The 14,191-nt window shown below is 31.7% G+C and overlaps 2 protein-coding genes and 1 non-coding gene across 3 annotated transcripts; all 3 read right to left on the reverse strand.

Annotated features, from left to right (window-relative positions):
- Nucleotides 1-1,746: 1,746 nt before the first annotated feature.
- Nucleotides 1,747-6,342, reverse strand: LOC126692898 (probable protein phosphatase 2C 25). Its single transcript, XM_050388701.1, has 4 exons — nucleotides 5,650-6,342; nucleotides 3,819-4,183; nucleotides 2,531-2,767; nucleotides 1,747-2,433 (listed from the first exon to the last, which is right to left on the reverse strand). The coding sequence occupies exons 1-4, from the start codon at nucleotides 5,981-5,983 to the stop codon at nucleotides 2,185-2,187; spliced, it is 1,185 nt and encodes a 394-aa protein (XP_050244658.1). The 5' UTR covers nucleotides 5,984-6,342; the 3' UTR covers nucleotides 1,747-2,184.
- A 184-nt stretch (nucleotides 6,343-6,526) lies between these two features.
- TRNAC-GCA (transfer RNA cysteine (anticodon GCA)) lies at nucleotides 6,527-6,598 on the reverse strand. Its single transcript has one exon. It is a non-coding gene; the product is annotated as a tRNA-Cys (tRNA).
- A 3,028-nt stretch (nucleotides 6,599-9,626) lies between these two features.
- LOC126692899 (uncharacterized) lies at nucleotides 9,627-13,240 on the reverse strand. The gene is made up of 2 exons (XM_050388702.1): nucleotides 12,801-13,240; nucleotides 9,627-9,921 (listed from the first exon to the last, which is right to left on the reverse strand). The coding sequence occupies exons 1-2, from the start codon at nucleotides 13,134-13,136 to the stop codon at nucleotides 9,832-9,834; spliced, it is 426 nt and encodes a 141-aa protein (XP_050244659.1). The 5' UTR covers nucleotides 13,137-13,240; the 3' UTR covers nucleotides 9,627-9,831.
- Nucleotides 13,241-14,191: the final 951 nt, after the last annotated feature.

Raw genomic sequence — 14,191 nt, forward strand, 5'->3', positions numbered from 1 at the left:
GTACTCTCTAGTCCTTCCTCTTATATTTATGGTAAATCTCACTATTAATTTAATAAGTGAACCTCACCATAAACATGAGAGAAGGGAGTATCATTCTCCATTCTCCATACTCCAAAAGTATCTAAGTATTATTCTAGTTGAAAATCCCCTGTTGACGTTGATGGTGGACCTTGTGGGCTTGCCGTGTTTATTGTCTCAACCAGTGATTTCTAGGTAATGAGTTTCTTTCTAGGTTCAAAATTTCAAAATGAGCCAAATTCATAAGGGCCTATTTGGTTAATTGACAAAAGTAGTGTATTTTGTTTTCATTTTCAATGAAACCCATCATAAAAAACTTGTCTGGTTTAAGAACTTATACTTAGTTTTCATTTTCAGTATCCTAAAAGCTGAATTTGAATACAAAAAATGAAAACACCTTTTCAGTGTTTTCATTTTCATAGAAAACGAATACAAAAGCAATTTTGTAAATATTGTGAAAATGCAAAGGACCCCACGTGATTGATGTGAGTGTGTAAGAGAAAAAAAATTAAAAAAAAAATAACTTTAAAAAAAAAAATATATATATATATATATATAGGAAACAATACCAAACCATGTATTCAAAATAACTTACTCAACACCCTCCAATGTAAAAATAGGTCATCTTTTCTATATTCAATTTTTAAATTTGAATACAAAAAAGAGAAAATGAAAATGAAAATGAAAAGTGAATACACCAGTTTTAAGAAGCAAACAACCTAGCATTTCATGAGCTATTTCGGGCTTCAATTTACTGGCACATGAAGCTTGTGGGCCTTGAGGCTTTATTATTTTTTATTTGTTGTCCAAAAAATGCCGTTAGCAGTTAGAAGAGTCACCTGAGACTCTAGTGAGCTTTTAACTTTGGATTTACTCCAAACAAATAGAACCAAATTCTTCTCTCTTTTCTAAATTTTTTTAAAATGGTTGAAATTACAGTTAAGTACAGCACAATAGCAAAAATACATTTGTTTCATCATGTTACACAAAATACCAAATGCTGAATACTTTATGGCAAATACATACTTATTTCACTTCTAGAATCCTCCACTCTAATTCTCTTTAATTTTTAATTAGATGTAAGACATGTAGTATTCAAAAGTCAAATATATACCATATGTTGCGCATCCTTTAAAAATGGGAGGAAATAGAAGATTCAATTGGAGTAATCATTTCCCAATGCAACTTCTAAAATAATCAAACCTAAGTATAGGCAGCATCACATCCCGCTCTCCCTTGTTTGATTCATTTGTTGCATCTCTACCATCGTTATCTTTCTTGTATTGGTTTTTTTTTCCCTTCAACTTTACAAATCAATGAATTGTCTTTCTTGTATTGTTTTTCTTCTTCAACTTTACAAATCAATGAATTAGGTTTGGGCATTTATTTATGCGTGGGAAACGTGTTAGGTGCCCCAAAACATTATTTTATTCATATCCTTACTCATCGAAAAGAGACATCAGTTTAGTAAAAGTTAATTTAATTATCCAATAAATTCTAGCAATCTATAAGGAATTTATTGATTAAATAGTTTTTAAAAAGCTTGCTAAGGAATCAACGATGGAATCAATTACTCTAGCTTTAGCATAGTCCCGTAGCTTTTATTCAGAAGCTAGAGAATATAAAACTACATTGTTTTAAAAGCAGTGGAAACTGGGCAGACAAATCACAACATGGTATGAAATTTTTAAGGACGAAATTGAACAAAATTAAACAGTAGGAAGCAGATTGAAGATAACCAAAGCTTAAGGATTACAAAATGTAACTTGCCTATTATCAATTTCACAGATACATCCTTGGTTCACCCAGAATCATGACACACTGATCTACTATTATGCTGAAAAATATAAAAGGGTAGCCCAACAACATCTACAAAACTTAATTAAGATATGTTCAAGAAGGAAAAATTTATTCAAACAAATTGTACAATTGCACAACGTTTGAGTGTATACAGACTCCCAACATAGAACCCCAAAAAAGCTTTCCTTGTAAGGATTAATCAGTTTCAAACTTTGCCGTAAAAAACTTGGAAAGGAGAAAATGAAGGCTGAAAGAATCAACAATGAGATGTAGCAAAAAATGTTAAAATGATCTGAACCTGTCTTCTTATACCAGACCAAGCCATTGCAGTTATCGGGTACTTATTTAAGATAAAGGACCTGACATTCATGTCATTCCTTGAAGAACACTGAAATTTGATGGTCCAACTGTATCCATGAACCCTCTTACTGACATCTCTGGTACAGATTGCGTTTTACTCAGCAACTCATGGTCTATAAAGATAACGACAACTGTAATATCATCATGAAAGAACCGCCTGATCCCCTTTTCAACCTTCTTAAGGTCATCATATCTCATCTCCCTTTTCCTAGCTGCTACATTTAAAGCTGATTTGAGAAGTCTTCTTGCAATTCCCTGATAATTCAGGATAAAGTAAGAACAAATTTATAAGTCTTTCACAGATAAAAGAGCAAAATATAATAAAAGAGGTACGTTAGAAGATAGAGCATACTTGTCTTGGGTTATTATGCACAATCTCAGCAGCTTCCTGATTTGTCATGTGTTCCCAAAGCCCGTCAGATGCGAATATGATAAATTTATCTTTGGGTTGTAAAACTCTAGCACATATAGATGGTTCTGCTGTCAGCACAGGTCGACGGATGGGTTCTTGAAGGTGGAATTTTGGAAATGAAGGATCAAGACAAAACTCTGGCCTTTTCAAGTATGCATCACCTATAGATCTAGATACCTGATACCAATGCAAGGGATGAAACAAGTTGAATAGTTACAAGCATAGTAATTGTCACTGGTCAAAATTGCAGTCAAACAGCTGACAAATGACCACCAATCTAAGAAATTGTACAAATTCTCTTTATGCATACAAGTGAATATTAGCACCAGATGTCACATAGCTTGCATCATATTTAAAACAAAGAAAAAAAAAAAAGGAATCTTAAATGGGGAGTAGAGAGATGTTATGGGGCACAAGAGTCAACCGAGTCCAACAAAACCCTGTAGTGTCATATACTCAACTGATGGCTCCAATAACCACAGAATCTATTTGGAATAAGCTCAGGATTTGGAAAATCTAAAAAAACCATCCATGTATGACCAAGTGTCATGGTAATATAGAGCCATAAAAGAGAAATTATTTGTCATTAAAAAAAATAATGATAGCAATAAAACCTAATAATAGCCTTTCTGAAATCCATAGAATCTAGAAATACTATAATATGGTAGAAAAGATTTTCCTGTAAGCCTAGTTCAATTTGACATTTACATTAACTGATGAACGTCCCTCGCTATAGTGTCAATATGGTTTTCATAAAATCTGAATACAACCTTTCAAATAAATAAACAAATAAAATTTTCACCCCAAATGGAATAAATCCTGAGTGCAATTTCATGTTGTGAAGCTAAAACACAAGTATAACTACATGATTACAGTTTATTTCTTAAAGGGAATGGCATAATTATTGTGCTGGGAACTCTCATGCATGTGACACAAGAGTCAATGTTAAGGCTTGGTTTTGTGGATGTGAGTATTAATGTCCATCCACATGCACATACACGCATGTTATAGGGTCATGTGCATGAGTGGTAAACAACTACAATATTAAGAATGCAAACAGTTTGCCAAAGCGATTGGGAAAAAAACTGCCTTAAAAAATATATAATTGCAGTAATTTAGAAAAACATGAATCCTTTCAAAATAATATCTTAAAAAACAACAATTAATGTAAATTGATTAAGGCAAAAAGAATTTACATAAGGAGGAGAAAACTAAAACAAGAGCACACCTGTATGATGCCTTTGATACGCCAAACTCCATGCTTCATGACTACAATATGTGAATCATCAGGATGCCTGGACATGAGTTCTTGTCTAACCTCCTCCATACTTGCATTGTGATCTCTGGTCAACTGCTCAGCAATTATCTCATTATTTCTACCTACAGAACCAATAACAGCTCGAGAATCACCCAAATTAGCAACATATAATGTTCCCCTCCAGATGACCCCAACCAGGCAACAAGACCCAATTGCTGCAATCAGTGGTTTTATTCCCCAGGACCTACGAACAAGAGTAAGAAATCCCTCCTCAGTTGCTGAAAAAGCACTCCTAAGTACATCTTCAGATATGGTTCCATTTTCTCTAGCATGCCCTGTAAAACAATAAATCAGATTCACCACTAAACATTCAGAACTACCTAAAATCAATAAAGAAACAAAGGGTGACAAGCAGAAAATATGATAGAATGTACATTTGATGCGATCTAAGGTTTCAGATAGAGAACACAGGGACGCAATTTTGAAAACATTTCTATTGAGTTAAAGTGAATTCCATAATGTGTTGAAGTAATACCAGGTGGAGTGGTGGTTACTATCATTAGTTCAGATATACCAACGAAAAATGAAAATCTTGCAAATACAACTTTGTAAAACCACATCAATCAAGATCCTAGCTGAAAGCCTTGTAACTCAGTGGCATTGACTGGTCTCCATCCACAGGGAAACCTGGGTTCAAATCCTCCATCCCCAACTTGTAACAATTTTCTTGTAAAAAAAATAAATAAATAAATCCAAATCTTATAGTCAAACAAATATGAACACAAGCTCCATGCCTCTGTTAGATATGCTAACGTCAAGAAGGTAGAAACCTCAGGGAAGAGCAAAATGCAATACCATCTTTCTATTCCAAACAACCTGTTATGATTTTCAAATAAGAAATTATATCTAAGCTTTTGATAACAGAAAAAAACCTCGATAAAATCTTACAGAGAGATACGCAATGTCAGGCTGAAAAACTGGATGAGAAAAAGACACAAAACATCCAAATTTACTCTCATTAAGAATGACAAGATAAAATAATGTGAGTGATAAACATTATCATTTTTCATCTCGTCCAGTTGCTTTTGGTTCTCCTTTATACTGACAAAGTGAAAAGAAACAATCACAAGAAATGAAAACAGCTTCTTGCTTCAACTTTTTTTTTTTATGGTTAAGTTACACACACACCATGCAGTTTAACCTACAACCTTGCCCTCCACCTTACTCTTATAAGAGAAGCAGGTGTCAATTCATTTAAACAAGAACTCATCGGCACTTCTTACTTCACAATTTTTAGCATTCTCTTTACTTTTCCAAGTAAAAAAGTGTGTTAGCTTGCACATAATATGAAATTTAGGCCTAAAACCACAATCCTATCTTCCAAATCTGCCTATAGTCACTTCAAGAAATCTTAATAAAACTTCAGATTGAACTACATTTTTGTCTCTGTGGACCAATCAGCATAGGGTCTCAGAATTATATACAAAACACCCCTAATACACTGCTACAAATCTACAACAAAAAACAAGATAGATCATCCTAATTTAGCAAAACAGAAAACCCAATTACAATAACTGAATTATCAACCCAAAAAAAGAATAAAAGAAACCCTTTTTCACAATCACAAAACTGAGTCTCTCTTAGAAGCAAGACAAGCAAAGACCCACATGGAAATTCATCATAACAAGTAGTATAAATTGGTTTTTAGTAAAAACTAGTACTAAAAAAACCATTAAAACCCATTTGACCTACAACAAAAGCTGAAGTATAATAAAAAGAGCGAAGAGGATCAAAGACTCACTAACTAGATGAAGAAAGAGATGGTCACAGATATAACGAGAGGCATCAGGGCCACCATGGCCATCATAAACGCCAACAAAGGTGGCATTAGGAGCGGTCTCAACTTGGCTCTGATCTTCAATAACCTCATTGGCTTGAACAATAGCGAAAGAGTATTCACCTAAAGAGTGTTTGTGAAGGTCACGGCACCAAAGAAGCGAGTCAGCGAGTGAAGAATCGAAATCATCGCCATCATTGCTAGTTCTGTTGCTGCTATTATTATCCTTGCTCATACGGGCATATCTCCTTACTGGTTTCCAACACGCCCAAGCCATCCTTGCCAACCACGACAACATCCCTCATTTCCCAAACTGTAGTTCGATTTCAAGTTTTGAAAGAAAGCAGAGAAAGACCCCAAAAAAAAAGTTTTCTTTTTAGTGTTTTTGGTTTCTTGGTTTGGAATATGGAAGTGGGTTCAGATTAAAGATTGCAAATTTTGATCAGAGAAAGAAAGACTGAAAGAAAATGTGAGAGTTTGGACTAGAGTGAACACTGAAGTGACAGAGAGAGAGAGAGAGAGAGAGTGCGTGTTTGTGTTTCTGTAGTGTGAGAGGGAAAGTGGGAATTTCTCTGCGTTTTCAGATTTTAGAGAGAGAGAGAGGTTTTACAGTTTTTACAGAGAGAGAGATGTAAGGAAGAAAAGAAAAGAAGAGTAGTGAGGAGAGAAAGGAAGGGAAAGTTGACGAAACCGTGTGCTTTTAGTAATTAAAAATGGGCATGTCCGCGTTAATTAATTACACATTTTGCCATTATTAGTGTGTCCTGGATCTGGGACCCGCTATATTTCAGTGGGTCAGATTTAGGAGTAGATATAAGGATAGAAAAAATAAAAAAGTATAAGGGCCCAACCGGGTTCGAACCGGTGACCTCTTGATCTGCAGTCAAATGCTCTACCACTGAGCTATGGACCCCTTTTTTGTCACTACCCCAATGAATAATTTTATTTAAAAGTATATAAAAATTAAATAATTTTAATTTGAAATTTAAATGAACTAAAAGTAGCTTTTGGCTCTTAAATTTTGAAGTTATTTTTAGGCTAAAATACAAACTACACCTCTAAATTTTGGGATTAGATTTTATACTCTAAAATTTAAGAATTTGAATTTTACCTTCTAAAGTTATATTCTGCGTACATTAGCATTTTCTATCTATATTTTTTATTAAATGCCACAAAAATCTTTCAACATGTATTTAATTCATTCAATAAAATGATGCCACACGGCATAATGAAAATGATATGTCATTATTTTATTGGACAAATTAAATATATGTAACAAGTTTATGTTACACATAACAAAAAAATATGAATGAAAAGGCTGCTGATCCAAACAAAATATCATTTAAAGGAGGAAAATCCAAATTTTGGAACTTCAGAGTGTAAATTCAAAGACTCCCAAACGTTAGAGGTATAGTTTGCACTTTAGCCTTGTTTTTATTTTGATAGTCTATGTTTCAAAATTTTCGCTTTAGCTCATGTTTGATTATATTTTTATATTAACATTCATCATTGCCATCTATACTCATTAGTAATCTAATAGTCTAAAAAATGTTTTTATGCTTACAATAATAAAATTCTTGCATTCTACAATATTTTTATAAAATTGTTAAACATAAAGGATACTTAACGGTCTAATTATTAATAGATATAGCACGAACGATATAAAAACATAATCAAAAGAAGAATTAAAATGAAAATTTTAAAATGTAATCGGTCAAAATAAAAATTAACCTAAATTTTAAGGGAGAAAAGTTTTATTTTTTTAATCATTAAGGGAGAAAAATATACTTTAGTCATTGAAATGCAATTTTGCATTTACAGTTCTTTTACATATTGCAATTCATGTTGTGCAACATGTGCTATATGAATACTAGTAGCTATAAAAATTTCTTTTTAAGTCAATATAAATTGTGAATTCCAGTTAACTCAACTGGAAAAATTTCTTGTAATCCAATAATATTTTTGGGGCTTAAATTACGTCTAGACTAAAAACTAATTGATACATTGATATGCTAATAATGAGCAATCATCATAAAACAGACACCCTTAGTTGAAATTCTATCTTTAAGGAAAAAAAAAAATCAATAGAAATTGTATTTGATGAGAGGGTATAGGACGCGTGTGATGGAGTAGGTGCGGCTTATCAATTACACACCTTTTTTCCTATGAATTAAAAAGCAGGATTAGTAGTTGTGTTGTTAGAGTTAGAGGCATGTTGTTTTCCTCCCTAACAAAAGGGGCAGCAAACACACATGCGACCCGTGAAGTAAAAGCCTTGCCTACTTTTGTATATCACAAGCTTGTTATTGTATTCACTATTCAGTTTACCTACATTATCTAATCTAATCCTCAAGGGCTACCAATGGTACAGTTAGCATTAAAAATTTGTTGTTGCCAACCCTTTAAATTATGTCCCCACACATCATCCATATATTATGTATTGGATTTTATTGCTATCCAGTTTCTTTACCATAAATCCATTTAAATTTTGTCTTAGGAACAATAAAATTTCACAACATTTTTGTAACAATTAAGCTATCAATCCATTAAAGATCAAAAAAAAAAAAAATATTACTATATAGGGACCAACCCATCAACTCAATTATGAAAATGTTGTGACATTTTATTGTGTTCTTAGACTTTCTTAATCATGTATGGAGATTTTAAAATCATATTTATATATTTTGAAATGAGCGGATTGGACTTTCCACATCATCAATGATTATAAATAATAAAAACTAAGATGATGATAGTCAATATTTGTATTAGTGTTGTTGTAAAATCTAATCCATTATTTATCATGAATAAGAATTTCAGAACACTCTTATGATGGAGGTATCTCAATCTAAATAACTCTAAATCATCATCTTCCTGTAATCATAACAAATGGACTAGTTTTCAATAGTATCTAATAGACATTTCTGGAAAGTTTGAGGAATGGTGTTCCTCGATAATGCTTAGTACATCTATATGTCAATTTTCAACCATGTGTTAATGTTTTCATATACTTTCAGTTTCCTATCTGCTTTTCAAATCAAAACAAATATAATTTATCATTCTTTCAAATTTTTTTTGTGAAACATAATCACTTTATCTTTTATCTTGTTTAGGATGTGCTTCGTGGATATGCACCAAAAAGTGGAAAAGAGAGAAAAAAGTCTTGCTTAGGTAGCAAAAAAAATCTTTTTAATTTCAAGATTGGACCCTCCTGCCTATATGCATTTTGAAATTCTAAGCAGAAATCCATTTCGAGTGAGAATATGGAGAAAAATATGTTTCCACTACTTAGTGTATGTTTAGTATTATTGTAAGAAGTTTTAGCTGAAGATTTTAGTAATAGAATTTTTACAATTCGTTAGTATTGAGCAAGCTTTAAAAACTGTGAATTTATAAGCATGGATAATAATTAATAAATGGTAAAACTTTTTTTTCTTTTAGTTTAAAATTTTGGTTTTTTTAAAGGTCACAAAAGAGCTTTATAAGAATCAAAATCTCTTTTCATCCTTGCTACTAGACATTATTTTTTCAATAAAAAAAAATCACTTTATAGGGCCTTTTCTTTTTCTTTTTTTTCTTTTTTTTTTCTTTTTTGATAGATATAGGGCCTTTTCTAGTTGACTAGCCCCTAGAATTGATCTAAAAACGTGAAATCAGGATATGTATAGACGTGTATATTTTCTACACGTGACTTGTGCATTGGTTCATATTTCCTCGTATATTTTTATGAGTTTGTGAGTTTGAATTGCTTTTGGCTTCCACGCCAAAACCACTTAATTTGTGAATTGCTTGCATGATTCTCCAAATCTTTCCACCGTGCAATTATGTATGATTCATCCCAATTCGTGGACAATTTGACTTTTGGGCTATTTTATAGATGCTCTTTTTTAATTTCTCCTCAGAGAGAGAGAGAGAGAGAGAGATTGCTTAGAATATGCAATTAATTAATTAAATTGATCTTAATTTATTTCTTATATATGAAATGAAATACTTATAATAAGAACAACTAGTGTAAATTTCCTCTAAAAAAAAAAACTAGTGTAAATTTAATGCCAATATACGACGGCTAAGAATTTCCCCTTCCCATCCATGGCATTAAGGCCACATTAAAAAAAGCTTTATATGAGAGAGAGAGAGAGAGAGTTGAAGCTAGACAGTGTCATTTATTAAACGCTTGTGCCGGTTGTAATGCTTCTCTATAAATACTTTTGAAGCCCCTTCTACAGTTTTACGCCATGTCTGCAAAATTAGCACATATATAACTCATTAGAAAGAAGAAATAGGAAGTATAGGCTACAAAAATAGTAACATTTTTTTTAAAATAAAAAATAGAAATTCTACTATAATTTAATTTAAATGTATATCTGTATGAAACTTCCTCCTAAATTGAACTCCGACCATTTACCCTCACACTCCACAAGCACTTATACTTGTAAAGTGATCATTATTCTAAGGGTACACAATGATTGTAACATCTATTTTTGGTAAGTAACAACAGTGACATTTTATATAATTAAGATTTGAACCATTACTGATATTAGCAGTTGCAGACTTGTAGTTACTAGTTATATTTAGTCTCAAAATTATATATATATATGGTAAGTAACAACAGTGACATTTTATATAATTAAGATTTGAACCATTACTGATATTAGCAGTTGCAGACTTGTAGTTACTAGTTATATTTAGTCTCAAAATTATATATATATATATATATAATAAAAATTAAAAATTATTAAAAAAAATAAAAAATAAAAAAGGACTTGCAGTTATAGTGATACCATGAATTCACAAGCTCTTAGCAAAAATAAATAGAGAACCATGTTTGGTTGGGTAACAATCTAAGATTGGACCAAACTCTAAACTTAGACTGGAACCAATTTTAGACAAGTTTTGTATACACTTGATGCAATACTTTATTATTGATTGAAAAATGTTCTTAGACCAAGATTTGGCCTCTCTAAATTGAGGACAGCATTGCCTATTACGGTATTACCAACTCTCACGAATTCCCCTAGAAAAGGGAAATCTTGTGTAATAGGTAATAGGTAAGACTTTTTTAGACTCTCTAAATTGAGGATAGCATTTTTTTCTCAAAAAAAAAAAAAAAAATTTGAGGATAGCATTGCCTATTACAGTATTACCAACTCTCACGAATTCCCCTAGAAAAGGGGAATCTTGTGTAAGGTAAGACTTTTTTAGACTTTACGTAAAAGAGGACTACGTGTGCATTTGAATATGCTTATTTTGCTGAAAACAATAAAAAAATAATTTTTGGTTACTGTTCACACTCACAAAACACTGTGCATTTGCCTTAATACATGAACAGTGCAAGAGACACTGGTCAAAAATAGAAAAAGAAAAAAAAAAGCCAGACGCAGACGCAGACACGTGAATCCAAAATGCAAACCAAACGAACATGTATAGTGTATACCAATGCCCCATGCCGCAAGGACTTTTGCTCTTTTTATATTTTTGTTTTCATGAAAACCTTTTTTTTTTTTTTTTTTTTTTTTTTTTGAGAAGCTGTTTTCATGAAAACTTGATTGTTGATTTGAAAAATTATCTAGAATTATGATTTTATGAACATCTAATTCTCACTTTTTACAAAGCAAATATAAACGTTAATTTTCACACATTTTGTATATGTAAGTATTATTAATCTACTTTAGGGGAAGACTGTTTATTTTTTACCCCAAGGATATGTTTGGTACACTGAATGTAGATTACATTAGGAATAGTAATCTTTATTACTAGGAATAGAAGACATTGTAATGGAATAACTATTACTATTCATAAGTTTGGTTGTTACATATGGAAAGCTATTATATGCACTAAGGACTATTCTTTAATTTAAAGAATAATTATTCCAATGTAATAACTAATCCATGTAATAAAGATGCAATCAAATGACTGAATTGATATTACACATGAATAATTATTCCATTACAAGAGCTATTACAGCGTACCAAACGTACCAAATAAAAAAAAAATGTTTATCAGTTTTAAGAATATTTTTGTCATGTAGAAACTATTAATAATGCTCAAAATTTATTAATTCTTAAGTTACTAAATGAGTATTTATCTTGCAAACAATTTATTTATTTATTTATTTTGTGAACAATACTGGGGACAAATGTTACACCACGATTTTGTTTCTCAAAAAAAAAAAAATTCACAGATATCTTTTGTTATTTAAAAAATATTAATAATAGTCAAATTATTAATTCTTTAGTCATCAAATGAGTATGGAGCTTGTAATGTAACACATTAGAATTCTTATATTTAAAAACATAGTGTTATAGTATAAATTTAAATTCTAAATACATTGATGATTGAGCAATATAAATATCAATTTTTTTTGGATTTTGAATTCATATGAATTGAAACTCTCTCAAGATTTAAAATTCTCAACAGCAAGGAGGAGAAAGAAGACACAATTCCAACCTCCTCATCCTCCGACAAATATGGTGTGGACTGTGGACTAGGGATAGCATCACAGAATTTTATATGACCATACAGAAAAGGTTAATGGATGATAATGCTACAGGTATTAACCTAACTTGACATAATTATTTTTATTTAGAGAATAGACTTTTGTCTCTTTAGATTTAGGACATGATCAAATTGATGCAACAACAATGACAAGCAGGACAGGAATCAGGATCATCTTAAGCATATTCTTAAAGAAGATCCAAATGGCTATATAGTGAACTACACAATGAGGTATGTGTTTCCTAAAAGCTTCAAAATAGGGTTGAATTTTGGACATTGACTTGACCGCAAAAGCCAAACATCTAATCAAGTTATTGAATTCTAGATGGTTTTATATTGATTAACCAGACAATTCTATATTCTTTGATCAATTTCATTGCATTGTAAACACATTGAGTTTTTTATTAGCATTTGAAATCATTGTGTTTCCTTTCCTTCCAATCAATTTATAGAATATCAACAAATGGCATCACTAAAAACTTAAGTCCTACATTGCCAAGAAAGTGACGTGCTCAAATCCTAAATTAACACAAATTAAGAGTAATAGTATCCAAATCAAAAAAAAAAAAAAAAGAGAGAGTAATAGTATCGTTTTAGTTAAAGACCAAAGATAATAATCTAACCTTCTCAATGGTTCCCAAGAGGGACTTGTTCTTGATATCCCTTGCCCTCAGCTTTGTCCTCCCAATCCCAAGTTGCCGAAGCAATTCTGACCTCCTTGTTGGCACTAGAGGAAGAAGAGACCTCCTTTCCACTAAGCTAGTACTATTAGATGGGCTCTCACATTGACCACCTTCTCTTATTATCCTACCCCTTTTCCGGCGTTTCAACACCCTTAACTCTTTTCTCGCTGGGGCCTCATCACCCGAATCCGAACCCATTTCAGCAAACTTTTTAAGTAATTCATCGGAAGACTTCTTGTTAACATGTTGAACTGTAGCAGAGCTAGCAGAGTCCATTATAGAAAAAGTGAGAGAAATGACCGGTTGAGTTTAGGGAGAGAGGTGATGAGTGATGATAGTGAAAATGCAAAATATATTGGGGGGTGAGATTTATTGATTATAATGTTGGGTTTGTGTCTTATTATGTGGAAAATGGACCGTTGGGGTACGTTAATGATTTGAATAATGAAAGCGGAAAATATAGCCGTTGGGAAGACCAAAGGGATTTTTAAGAGTTCAATAATTGTTAGGCATGTAATATATACAGTGTACTGGTGGATGGGCCATTAATTAATAATTTAATAACAATACTACAAATATTCCATAATTGTTAAGAACGGCAAAGGCGCGCCCCCCACATTCTTTGCTGACAAATGTTGGTGCTTCCTGGTGCTGGTGGCACTGTGACTGTGGTATCAAAGTTGCATCTAATTCCAACTTTTGCTGATGATGATAGTTATAGACTGTTTATACGAAACATGCAATTGACATGATTTCAAACAAAATTGTGAAATTGTATTTTTACCATTTTATAATTAGATACTTTATAGAGTCAATCATGTTTTCAAAACAAGATTTAATACTTGGGTCCGGTTAATATGTACATTTTTATGTGAAATTAAATAAACTGTAAAAAGAATGAATTACTTTTTTGTTTTTTCATAAAAAATTTCTTAAAATGGTTTATTAATATATGTCCTAAAGGTACACATTAATAAATCCCTTAGTACTTTATGATCGGAAGTTGGAGTGCTTTTTTTTTTTTTTTTAATTATATGATAAGAACTGAAGTTGGACACACGTAAAGTATAATTCAATTTAATACACGTAAAAGTATTCATATTCGTAGAACTCACTTTGTATAATTTCATTCTTTTCTCCAAAAAAAAAGATCCCAATCTCTTTGCTAGATTTAAGCTGGTCCAAACTTTTTTGTTTCCCATTGGCAATACGAATATGAATCTTGAATTCCATTACAAGTGACAGACTGATTTGAGTAAAATTAGCTAAAACATGAGGCCACTTGCTAATGGATCAATTTATGCGATTTTATTCACAGAAAATATTCGCAG

Source organism: Quercus robur, chromosome 7 (genome assembly GCF_932294415.1).
Source record: "Quercus robur chromosome 7, dhQueRobu3.1, whole genome shotgun sequence".
NCBI lineage: Eukaryota > Viridiplantae > Streptophyta > Magnoliopsida > Fagales > Fagaceae > Quercus > Quercus robur.